Source organism: Anabrus simplex, chromosome 2, assembly GCF_040414725.1.
Source record: "Anabrus simplex isolate iqAnaSimp1 chromosome 2, ASM4041472v1, whole genome shotgun sequence".
NCBI classification, from domain to species: Eukaryota; Metazoa; Arthropoda; class Insecta; order Orthoptera; family Tettigoniidae; genus Anabrus; species Anabrus simplex.
The window spans coordinates 1058783166-1058796353 of record NC_090266.1 but is presented as its reverse complement, the minus strand read 5'-3'; the positions used below and the strand labels follow the sequence as shown (position 1 = coordinate 1058796353).

General features: G+C 37.6%; 1 protein-coding gene across 1 annotated transcript in view; it reads right to left on the bottom strand.

Moving 5' to 3' along the window:
* Nucleotides 1-13188, bottom strand: part of mgl (megalin) — a 213688-nt gene that overhangs the window by 122211 nt on the left and 78289 nt on the right. The window contains exons 21-23 of the mRNA XM_067142002.2: nucleotides 8653-8855; nucleotides 4270-4454; nucleotides 2433-2965 (exon numbers count right to left, since the gene is read on the bottom strand). Coding sequence (XP_066998103.2) covers nucleotides 2433-2965; nucleotides 4270-4454; nucleotides 8653-8855 — 921 coding nt within the window. The remainder of the gene's footprint in view (nucleotides 1-2432; nucleotides 2966-4269; nucleotides 4455-8652; nucleotides 8856-13188) is intronic.

The following is a 13188-nucleotide window of genomic DNA, read 5'->3' as shown; positions in this document are numbered from 1 at the left end:
AAGAACATCCACCTGATCTGTTGAAGATAGAGATGTGCTATATATGCCCTGATAATTGGTAGCAAACCATTTTGTTCCTCCTATCTTGGTTTTTTTTCACTACTAACATATTTTCTGTTCAAAGCTTTTATAATTTGGCACTTCTATCTACTCTGTGTAGTTGTTTTTCCTCAGTGCATTACAAACTGACTGCCTCGATACACTGTCACAGATGTTCTCAATATCTATAAATGTCATCAACAAATCTTTCCCAATCTCCCATAAAGGGAAGAACTTTGGGAAAGATCATATCAATTACCGATCGATCAGCAGTTCAAGAGAAGGAAATGGCAGTGGACTTGGCGTACATAGTGGGATTTGATAACATCTTCAATGCTGATCTGTCTTTCTTAAAGCCATATTCCTCTACTTCCACCACAAGAAACCTGGAACTTAATCCAAGAGAGGAAAGTTTCTAAAGTTAAAAAATACAGCATGAACAAGAGATGCTAATGAGTAACACCTATGGAATACACTGCAATCAATCAAAATATAGTTTTTACAGAGATAAAAGGATATTCATGAACAACTGAGCCACAGAAGCAAAGCCTGCAGTACAGGAGGAGATGCTAGAACCTTTTATAATAATTACAAGACAACTCTCAAACAAGAAATTTGACAGCAGTAAGCCAATAAAGACTGAGGATGTCAGCTTTCTTTCTTCCCAACAAGAGCAGCTGAAGAGATGGAGGGAGTGCTTTAACAGGGTCATTGAAGAAACTTAGATCAAGGAACAGGAAGAGGAGACTCCAGAGGAATGAAGGATCCGTACAGACCCACCAACCAAGCAGGAGGTAATCAAAGCCATCAAACATTTGAAAAATGGTAATGCTGCTGGATTAGGCAACGTAATCCCTAAAGCTCTTAAAGCAGGCCCCAGTTCCACTGCTTACAGCCATTCCTAAGGAATAAATTTAGCTTCCAGACAGATGCAATCTACCTGTCTGCAACTAGCACAGTATACACTGCTTTCAATGTCTATTAAGATATCATCCTAGATCGGATTAAAGCTTGTGTGGACAAAAAACTGCAGAAAGAACAGGCAGACTTCCAAGAAGGTTTCTTGTGTGTTGATCAGATCTACATGCTACGAATAATTACAGAACAATCAATGGAACACCAGTTTCTCTACATGTTATTCATGATAGTATCATTAGGTCTAACAAGCAGAGAGCCATGAAGACCTTTGGCATTTCCAAGAAATTTAGCAACTTGATTCAGTGCATGAAGGAAAATTACACATGCCTGAACATGGGTGTGAAGAAAGGATACCTGCTCTCATCCATCCTACAATATTCCTTATGGTTCTAGACACACTCATGACATGTGCAATGAACTGTCATTTGGGTATACAGTGGAATCTTGCCGAATGTCTCAAAGACTAGGATTTTGCTGATAACATATGCTTGTTGACTCACCACTGCTAGGATATGGGAATTAAATTTAAAGGCTGTTCCAAAAAAGGTTGGTCTGAAGATTGACACTGAGAGGATGAAGGATATGTGCCTGGGGAATCACAACACCACATCATTGCAGGTCGATGGTCAGACTATAGAGAGGGTAGATAGTTTCTGCTATCTGGGAAGAAATTATAACAGCTAATGAAGGAGCAGGTGAGGATGTAGACAGCCTATAAATGAAGTCTAGGGTGCCTTTGTAATGCTCCGTTCTATATGGAGATCAAAAGAACCAAACTGTGGATCTTTAATAGTACAGTAAAGTCTGTCTTGCTGTATACGTGTGAAACTTGGAAGACAACAAAGCAAGTGATAATAAAGATCCAGAACAAAAGTCTCAGAAGTATACTAGGCATCCACTGGCCAGACATAATGTCTGGTGATGAACTTTGGGAAAGATCACATCAATTACAGATCGAACAGCAGTTCAAGAGAAGGAAATGGCAGTGGGTGGACATACAAAGTGAGATTTGACGAGTTCTTCAGTGGAATCAACAGGGACAGAGGAAGAGGAAGACCTAAGATGACATGAAGAAGATCGGTGGAAGAGGAGAGTCCACAGCTGGATTACGGTTGGAGAGATTTAAATTGTACAGATCAGCACAGAACCGCATAGCAAAAACTGGTTTCAACCTTATGATCCTCCCCATGACTTTAAGGAAATAAGTTAAAATAGGTAAGTGAAATGTGGCTTGTACAGTGGACAATACTCAGCATCAGGGGATCGTGGCTTATAGGTGTAAGTCACAACATACTGACACACGTTAAATCATCTCGTATGCCCTTCGTAGCCATTCATTGGAGTAATCAGTAGTGTATCTATCTTCAAAGATTCAGGAGGTATCCAAGATGGACCTTCTTAATGACTCAACTTATATATCTCCATCTATGGTAAGTCCTTAAAAATTTAGAACTATTCCATGGAAATTGATTTACCTTCTGTACATTTTCCATCGGCTGATATACGGAAACCAGGTCGGCATTTACAGGTGTAACCAAGAGGCGAAGAAGGAGATAACAAACAGAGTTGTGAACAAGTTGCCTTCAGACAAGGACTGGGATACTTAGGTTGCAAGGATGGGTGATGAACATGGATACTGAGGGTATGGGAGATGAGGTGTGAAACTACCGACTGGTTCTGTCCTCGAAACTTATGGGCTGAAAGAACCCTGTTCAGCTGCCTGTCTGTCCAGTACATGGTGTCTTCAAACAGAGTCAAAGAATGTGGATGCAAGAGGTAGTGACTGCTCGCAAGGACCTGTTGTCGACCAGAACCATTATAATTACAGAAATCAATGAAATCAAGTTTTGAGTCTGCAAAGTAAACACGTTGATTTGCTATGTCCAGTGTTAGTCCATTGGGCCAATAAATTTTTGTACTTATGATGATGCTGCGGTTTAGGCCATCCATTCCAACACGCTCGATGCGTGGGTTCTCACCCCAATCTGTCCAGAAGAGCCAGCGAGCACTGTAAACAAGAGAGAGAAACTAAAGTCAGAATAAAATTTAGAATATTGCTAGCCAATGATTAGATATAACAGTTCTATTATATATATTGTAAGGAAAACTTTTAGAAAAGTATACTTTTTTCAATCCAACCCTCAGTAGAATCTGTTTTCCCTATATGATTTTTTAAGAAACTGAATGTTTCTCTGTTACCTCCAGTGACAACATTTGCAATATAAGTTAGGTACAGTAAACTTTTTCAAAATTACAAAGGTGACAGTGACAGTGAAGGACTTCTGCATTCATAATGTGTCATACTTGTTCATAACATCACCAATTCACAATAACTGATGTTTAATTTCATGTTAACCTCCTTTACAATCATCACACATTATCATAAGAACTACATGGTAATTTTTTTCAGTTTATGTGAATGATCACCTTCGCCAAACATTATGAAGATCAGAGGTGTTTATTTTGTACATTCACTCAAAATTAAACTAAAAATCCAGCAGATCAGCAGCAAAAGTAAGAGATTTCTCATCAAATTTTCATCTTTCCTATGACTTAATAGTACAATTTATAATCTAAACAATACCAATAATTTATGATACTAATACAATTCAAAACAGGGAAACAAGAGAGAAGATGTGAATGCTAACAATACAAATCAGGTGTTCACACAGATACAGCCCAACCCAAAAGGAACCAGATAAAAAGAAACATTGTAAAGCTTGTTTCCTGTTGTTGAGTCATTCAAATACAGTGCAAATACTTAATAAGTACACGGTAGCTACTATTTCACTATGATATATTATTGAAAATTTGTAGGTATAGTAAATCTGCACCTCAGTTGCTCACAATTCTATAGCAAATATTTATTTTAACAATTATGAACAATTCGATGTTCAAATCTCAAATCTGGTTAATAATATGCTTATAATCTTCAGAACTACAATACTCAGAGATGAGAGCTGCTCATAAATGCAAAATTCACCAAATATACTTTTCATATCAACTCTATGGCAAATGTAATGCTAGAGACACAATTAAATGTGTACTATGATTGATCCATAAATTATTCTCATTTCTGTGATTAAAATTATGTTTCTATTTTAACACAGTTCTCTCTATATCATATTCTATTGCTATGACAATTAATTCAAGTGTGATCACATCTGTACTACCAGTCTTCAATACACTTTTGTCGAAATTATTCTACAGGTCTCTAAGGTGCTTATAAAAGTAGCTTATGTTTGTATCACATTATTATAGGATAGATTCAACATTACAGTCTTAAATACACAAAAAGAATGTTTTCCTTACTTAGGACTAGGGTCGAGAGCCATGCCTCGAGGCTGGGTGATATTCTCCTTCAGTAATACCATGCGATTTGAACCATTCTCCCGAGCAACCTCGATGGTATTGAGCCTTGAATCCAGCCAGTAGAGATTACCACCAATCCAATCATATGCCAAACCTTCCACAAGGTCCAGTCCATTAGAGATCACCTGTCAAGAACATAACATTATTAATGTACTATCCTTGTTCAAAAAGTTCTCAATTTTCTTCAAGTGCTGTTGAGTAACTGAGCAATTTTCTCTTCCTTCACTACACACAATGTTTAAGAGCAAAGAAAATATACTGAGACTTGATTTGTAACCAATCATACTTGGAATAGAAACAAGAAATGGAAGAGAAAATTATGGTAGCATACATACATCAGAAGAGGACAAAATAAAATGACAAACGTTTCAATATTTAGTTTTCATCATTCCGAGTGAAAGAAGAGCCTGCTAAGAAAGATGCTGCCTTCCCTTTCAGAAATTCACTTGCATTTCTAGTGTGCCTTTACTGTCACTTCACTAGTGTTGGTAACAGTATTATTTGCACCTACAACACAGTCAAAAATTATTTAGGATACCTGCCAAAGCATTCTGTATCTTGTTGCAGTCTGACAAAATAATAATAATAATAATAATAATAATAATAATAATACAAAAAACTAAATGGTGTATGGCTTTTAGTGCCAGGATACGTCTGAGGACTTTCGCTCGCCAGGTGCAGGTGCCTACAGACGACCTGCACTTCGTGATGAGGATGAAACGATGATGAATACGACACATACATCCAGTCCCCGTGCCAGGGGAATTAACAAATTATGGTTAAAATTACCGACCCTGCTGGGAATTGAACCCGGGACCCCTGTGACCAAAGGCCAGCACACTAACCATTTAGATATGCAGCCGGACATAATAATAATTAAAACTATAGTATACTTGCAAAAAAAGAAAAAAAACACTAATAAACAAACAATGTCATGTTTCGTTCTACAGAACATCCTCAGATTCTACGAAATCGCTTTTAATGATGTGTATATCGTTGAGAGTCAATGTTCCCTCATATTGTATACTCTTTGGCTGAGGCATTTACTCAGTGAGAATGTATAGACTCCTTGGATCAGCTGTGTACTTATAGTATGCGCACTTTTTAGTGATAGATTTTTATACTCGTTGGAGAAGTAAGAAGAGGGTACTGCCAGTTCCGGTAATACTTCCAACTGAATGGAAATGAAATCTGAATTGAATCAATAATATGATCGATCGATATGAATTTTCTAAACTTTTATTATTTTAAGCAAACAACTGTGTCACACACACAATATATAATACTATATAACATTTCCCGTTGCGAAACGTGTTCCTAGCATGAATTCTATAGTTTGGCTTTGCTGTGTAAACAACAACAGTACGAGTACTTAAAGTGTACGCCAGATGTCGCACAGTGATGATTAGCGATTCTTAGTTTGTGTTTCAAAGGTTGCCAATACGAATCTCAAAGATAACTGAAGTCGACCGATTTAGCACTAGGGTGTAAATCTATCGCTAAAAAGTGCGAAGATAGTATATTAATATGCGACAGTAGTAGGATGCAGCAGTAGTAGGATGTGCCAGTTGTTGGATATGTGAACAGTTGGATGGTACTTGTACATGAGTTACAATGTAGTAAGCTGTGAATTAGAAGAGTGAACATGTACAGAAATGTTGGAATGTTGAATAAACCATTCTTTTAACTAACATGTGGTATCATGGTTATGTTACTCCTCACATAGCCTGATAGTTCACCTACATATATTTGTACAATATTGTTTATGTTGCATAAATGTGTCAATAATTGTGAACTGGTGATATTATGAGCAAATACAGAAATTATGAATGCAGAAGTCCTTCACTGTCACCTTGGTAACTTCCAGAAATTTGCTGCATTTATCTTAAGCTGCCAACTGTCTGTTTCCTCCAGTGACAACATTTCAAATATACGATAAGTACAGTAAATTTTCTCAAAGTTAGGTATCAAGGTGACAACGGAGGACTTCCGCATTCATAACTTGTCTCGCTTGTTCATATCATCATCAATTCACGATCACTGACAAGTTTATGCAATGTGAACAATATTGTACATACATACGCATGGTTAAAATTGATTTCATAGAATCCGAGATGTTCTTGTAGAATAAAACGTGTTTATTAGTGCGTGTGTTTTTTTTACAGGTATGTTATTTTTATTATAATTAGTGTTTCCACAGACTGAAAACCTTTGAAGTTTAACCGAGTCGACACTGAAAAAGTATGGCTCCCTTGTTATCAAATCTTGTTGCTCTAACATTGGTGGAGAAGTTACTTATTGAGAGATTTTGAAGCAAGCAAGCTTGTAGTTTTATATTAATACTAACATCATGATAATAGCCATGTGACTTTTAGTTTTAAGTGGAATATAAGCCATTTCAAAAATCTCACATGCATTGGCAGGACATTAAGAGATTTTTCTCAAATATTACCATTCCTTATGACTACAAAGCTGTTTTGTTCTTCATTCATCAACAACCAATGAAAAGTCACATCCCTGAAATTAGGATTCCACATTAAACTGGAGATCCCATGGCTATGATCATGATATTGTGACAATGAGGGCTGAGGGTGCAGTGGCCGGCAGAAGAAACGATGGTGGTGGAGCGGAGTTAATGTTGGCAAGCATATTCTGCTGCAGCATCATATAACAAATTGCCAACTGAGTTAAGGAGTATTTAAAAAACTTTTTACAAAAATATATAGAAATGTATTAATTATTATTGCCACAGTTATATACAATTGCTCACTTTCTCCAGTGTACTGCCAAAATTGTTGTGATCAACGTATATTATATTAAGGATATAAAACATTATTTTTTGTTACCATGAATTGAAAAGCCAAAATTGTAAAGGGCAGTCTCTCCCTCAATCTAATAGCTCATTGGGACAACACTAAGAAAAGGAAAAAAAAAAAAAAAAAAAACAGTAGCCCCAGTTAACTGCTGAGGCACATAAGTTCAAGCTCCTTTGAAGATGCTGAAAACTGCCGACAATGGAGAGGCACCCAGAATGATCTGGAAGTGGAAACTACAAAATTCCTGACCAAGAATCTTCCACCAGCCTGTAAAAAGAACAAGTCATTTGGGAGTGCACCAGTAACATATAAGACAATCAGATGGTATTTGCTATGCAGAATTCAGCACAGCATGTGAATAGAGTTTTTCTGCTTAGCTGTGTTGTGGAGTGAACTGTTTTGAGAACAACACTTTATTGCGAGAGGCCCTGTTGAGCAATCGGAGTTTAAAGTGCCAGAGTGCAGTTGGCTGAGTTAGCGATTACAAACTTGAGTGCAATTGTAATTAGTACACAAAGCAGTTTTAATACATTTAGTTCATAGTAAAACATGCTACCTCTCTGAGCAGCCATTTTCATTTTTACGACCCTGATAACCTGCAACAGAATCAATGTCACCCGAAACTGTGTACCTGCTTGCTTGCTTTTAAACAACTGTCCGTCTGTCTGTTTCTGTTTGCGTTTGCTCAACCCTTGTCCCGCTGCTCTACAGGGTTGGGTATGAGGTGAGATAAATCTGTCGTGGCGGGTTTTATGACCGGATGCCCTTCCTGACGTCACCCTCATCAGAGGAGTTAATGAGATGAAATGAGTGACGTGATATATGATAGTACGAAGGGAGAGGGTGAAACCCGGTGCCAGCACATAGCCTACTCCTCTCGGATAGCACCAAGGGGCCTGCTCAAGGCTTAAAGTCCCTGTCTGACGGACGAATCGCCATCAACAGAGTCATATGCCCTCACTCCACATCAGCACTGTGGAGAGGTTTGGAATTTAATCCAGGCTTTTGGCATGCAATCTAGTGATTAGAAATTGTATACCACCACCTCCCCTACACTGCCGGCCAAAATTCTTATGGTAAAATTTTTCAACCAATGGGACTAGAATCAGCTAACCTCGGTGTCAGACCGTTTGGACTTCAATGCCGTAACGATCATGGCCACCAGACGGGCTCTTATTTTTGAACAACTATCAATGAAATGTACATTCCTTATGCAGCCATTTCCTGCAATGAATGGTATGAAATTGTGACTCATACAGTCTGTTGATGTGTACATTTCAGTAGGCTTGGCAGACCAACATGTAACAGTACCACCTGGTTTAGAGAGGAAAGCACTTCAGCAATACCTATGCTTTGGGGATTCAACAGCCTTCAGACTGAGGACTCAACAGACAGAGAGATATACCTTACTTGTTCGCGTACCATGTGCATTTTTTTAATCCTCGCAAAAGTGGATGTCTACAATAGCAATATATAAGATTCCTCAGAGTACAAAAAAATTCCTTACCTCTTTAGGTTCACTGCCACGATCCAATCGCGAAATTTTCTTCAGTTTCATATCAGACCAAAAAATTGTTCCAGTGTGCATGTTAGATGTGGTAGCCACAACATTTTCCACTACAATAGGCACCCTTTCCAGGCCCTGTTCATTTAGATCTGCTATTAGGATTGAGTGACGGTTTGAAATGATCAAGAAAGCAGCTGTATGATCTGCAAAAGAAAGAAAATAATATATTTTACAATATAGTAACTACATGTGTTAGTGATATATTAACTAACATTTCAGTTGGAATTTAGAAAATATGAAACTCTGAATGGACGGGAAGGAGGAGAGTAAATTTTCTACAATTACCGTATTTACTCATGTATTAGACCCCCCTCCTCCCCTGGCTTTTTGGGACAAAGGAAATGAAAAAATGAATCTTGCATACAAGAACCCCCAACATAATTCATCAGAGAAGAACAAAGATTCGGCTTCGAAGCGGGTACAAGACTTACTGCAGTTCTGATGACATCACACAAATTTGTCAATAGTTTCGTCCATACAACCCACGCAATGAAAACATGTGTCAAAGTCATGTGGTACATCTGTGTTTCATAGTTAAGAAATGTCACCTCCATAGCATAAGCCTACTGCAGCTCTGATGACGTCGTACAAATAGGTGAATCGTTTTGTGTCCGATCTGCGCAATTAAAGCATGCATCAGTCATGCTATATGTCTTTTTATTTTTTGTAGTTAAGAATGTCCGCCAGCACAATGGTTTGCACAATTAGCTGCCGTTCTCTGGGGCCTGAGTTTGATTCCCAGTACCGAACTGCCAAAGATTTAAGAATGGCAGGAATGTTCATATGAGGTAAAACTGGTACATGCAGCTTCCCTCCATTGGGGCTGCACTACCTCGGGATGAGGAAAAGAGTTTACTTAAGTTAAGAATTATTCACAGTTGCTGCTATCAATATAGCAGGCGAGATCGTTAACAAAATGATCGTTTAATATCTCATAACTCGGGCCAATATAGACTACGTAATCTTTGCAAACAAATGCGATAAAAACAGTCCAATCATAACAAATGTTTTACTTGCCAACATACCTAAATAAATAATAATAATAATAATAATAATAATAATAATAATAATAATAATAATAATAATAATAATAATAATAATAATAATCTATATAAATAAAAATGAATCGCTAAATGTGTTGCTAAGTGCAAAACTCGGGAATGGCTGGACAAATTCGGCTAATTCTTGTTTTTAAATATTCTTCAAAGTCCGAGTAAGGATTTTATGAATAGAAAAATTGGAAAAAATGCCAGGAAAAACGTAAAAGCCTCATTTCTCTTTTTCCATTCAAACTGTTCATCTCTCTTTCCTTCTCCCACGTTTGCGCTTAGCGCTGTCCTCTTCTAATCCAGCGCATTTGTCAAATGTTCGCAAATCTCAATATTATCTGTTAAAATGGATGAATATCGGATTATGTACAAAATTTCAAGCCGGATTTGATGCCGTTAACAAAAAAAGGTTTACAAAATTATTGAGTGTGAAAATGTTAATATAATGGAATGTTACCTCAAATGCAAAATCCTCATTGCATAGAACTTATCATATCATAACTCCTATTTCATATTCACTATATTTTTAACTTTTTCACTACTGGTAAAGGAACATTTCAGCTTGACGTAGATAAGTTTGTTTTTAAATTTAAATGATAAGAATATGCACTATTTGTGTTTCTTTTCAGTCATGTTCAGAGATTTTTATGTGCAGGCACGAAAAAGTCAGTCGCTGGCCAACTTCTTTGCTATTGAATTTGCATGGGGAGTCAAAGCAAGGCAAATAATCTTCAGACATGGAAGTTATTTTTAAAACAAACCCCAAGTTCTTATCTTGCTTATTTCTCAGTTTGTGACAGGAAGAATGTCTCCTTGGGTTTTGCTTTCGCGCGGGCTGGCTGGCTGCCTCGACTGCCGTTACGGATCTTCCAAACTTACGCTCTCCAAACAGTCGCGTGCAGTGTCGTCTTTTGTTATAGTTGGAGACCTTTGTCTACCCTGATTGTTTTTAAATCTTCGCTTCTCAACAAAAGTTCATCGATTTATTTGGTTGATTGGTTTATTTTCTGTGTGCTTACATATACAATATACTCATTGCAAGACTCAAGCCGCCTATAAGACACGGGCGGAGAAACTTCGGTCGAAGAACTCGAAATACTACAAGCCAAGTTCATTTTCAGTCTAATCGGACTATGCAATAACGTGAATAGCAAAATGAAACTGAAAGAATTCGAACATCACAAACCCATGCAGCGCGTCATTCAGCTAATAATCTTGCAAGTTTGAATCGAGCTGCTTTCAATTACGATGTCTCAATTGACTACAGTGCCTACCAATGCATTGCTATTGGATCTATGCACTCAGTTTGCCAAAATTGTAAGGCATTGAAATACAAAAATGAAGCTGTTGGATTGTGTTGCACAAATGACAAAGTGAAATTAGTGCCATTGATTCCACCACCAGATCCATTGTATTCATTGGTTTCAGGAACAGCAACAGATTCCATACATTTCCTTACAAATATACAAAACTATAACAACTGCTTTCAAATTACTTCATTTGGGGCAACAAATGTACTTCGGGAGAATTTCATGCCAACTTTCAAGGTAACATATAACATTGCTTTCTTTTAACATATAACAAAGAGACTTATCCCCCATATAGCTTTGTTTATTTTATTTTATTTTATTTTATTTTATAGCTGTTGTGAAAAAAATAATAAACCTGTCCTCCTTAATTAACAGATTTTCGAACTCGCTGGATTTGTCAGGATTGCCGCCTCACATTCTTCAATTAAAGGTCAGATCAGTGGTCATAATGTTACAAAATATCAACCAATCGCGTCTTTGTAATGGCACATGGCTAGCGGTGAAAGCATGGGTTTGCAAGATTAATGCTGCAAACACTCAATGAATGCCCCTGGGATTTGGGATTTGTTTATGGTCATAGCAAAAGCGACCCGCACTGGAAACTGCAGTGATCGAAGCAACCATTCTAATGGGGAAGTATAAAGGGGAAGATGTTTCGATACCACGCATCTTTATTATGATTCTGACCGACATACCATTTGAAGTTAAACGACTGCAGTTTCCAGTGCGGGTCGCTTTTGCTATGACCATAAACAAATCCCAAATCTCAGGGGCATTCACTGAGTGTCTGCAGCATTAATCTTGCAAACGGATGTTTCTCGTATGGCCAATTGTATCTTGCCTGATCCTGTGTTGGAAAACTATCAGCTTTGTTTCTTTACATGCCAGGTAATCAAACAAAAAAAATATTGTGTACCTTAAAATGTTACAATGAAAAATATCTTCATAGTGTTCATAGGAATCAGTGTTTTCTACGATAGTTATTTCCTACGAAGAAAGAGGAGTAACTTTTGCCACATTACCTTCATGCCATCAACTTATCAAATTATTTGATTTGCAACGGGGGATAATTATGGCTCTGTGAGGGATTTGAAGACCTGCTGAACAGTTCCCATCTACGTTACAGACAATCAGGGTTATTTCTGGGTAGTGATATGCTGTGACCTATTTGCTTGCTATTTGCTTTACGTCGCACCGACAAAGATAGGTCTTATGGCGATGATGGGATAGGAAAGGCCTAGGAGTTGGAAGGAAGTGGCCATGGCCTTAATTAAGGTACAGCCCCAGCATGTGCCTGGTGTGAAAATGGGAAACCACGGAAAACCATCTTCAAGGCTGCCGACAGTGGGGCTCGAACCCACTATCTCCCAATTACTGGATACATGCCGCACTTAAGCGACTGCAGCTATCGAGCTCGGTGTGACCTATTTGAGCATTTCCTTATTCACAATCAAGATATTAATATTGCAGGTAATGAAAACACGTTTTTCCAGTAGTTTGTTACTAACTTTTGGTAGGAGTAGAAAATTAACTCATTTGATGTTGATAATGTAGTCATAGCATTATTCTGATTTTTGCGTGCAGTACAGGCTGAATTTCAGTTCGTTCCATTGTCATTTATTTTTGACAGAACGACGTCTGTCGGGTCAGCTAATAATAATAATAATAATAATAATAATAATAATAATAATAATAATAATAATAATAATAATAATAATAATAATAATAATAATAATAATAATAATAATAGTATTGAATGCCAAACAGAACATACTATGCATTAATAAAACAAATATGGAGCCAATGAACGTGCAAAATTAAACATTATGATAATAAAATGCATTACCGCCACACCTGTAGGTATCCATAAATGCAACAAGCTTTCCTGTTCCTTATTTTTATTATTTCGCTGGGCTGAGTGGCTCAGACGGTTAAGGGCTGGCCTTCTGACCCCAACTTGGCAGGTTCGATCCTGGCTCAGTCCGGTGGTATTTGAAGGTGCTCAAATACGTCAGCCTCGTGTCGGTAGATTTACTGGCACGTAAAAGAACTCCTGCGGGACTAAATTCTAGCAACTCGGCTTCTCCAAAAACCGTAAAAGAGTAGTTAGTGGGACG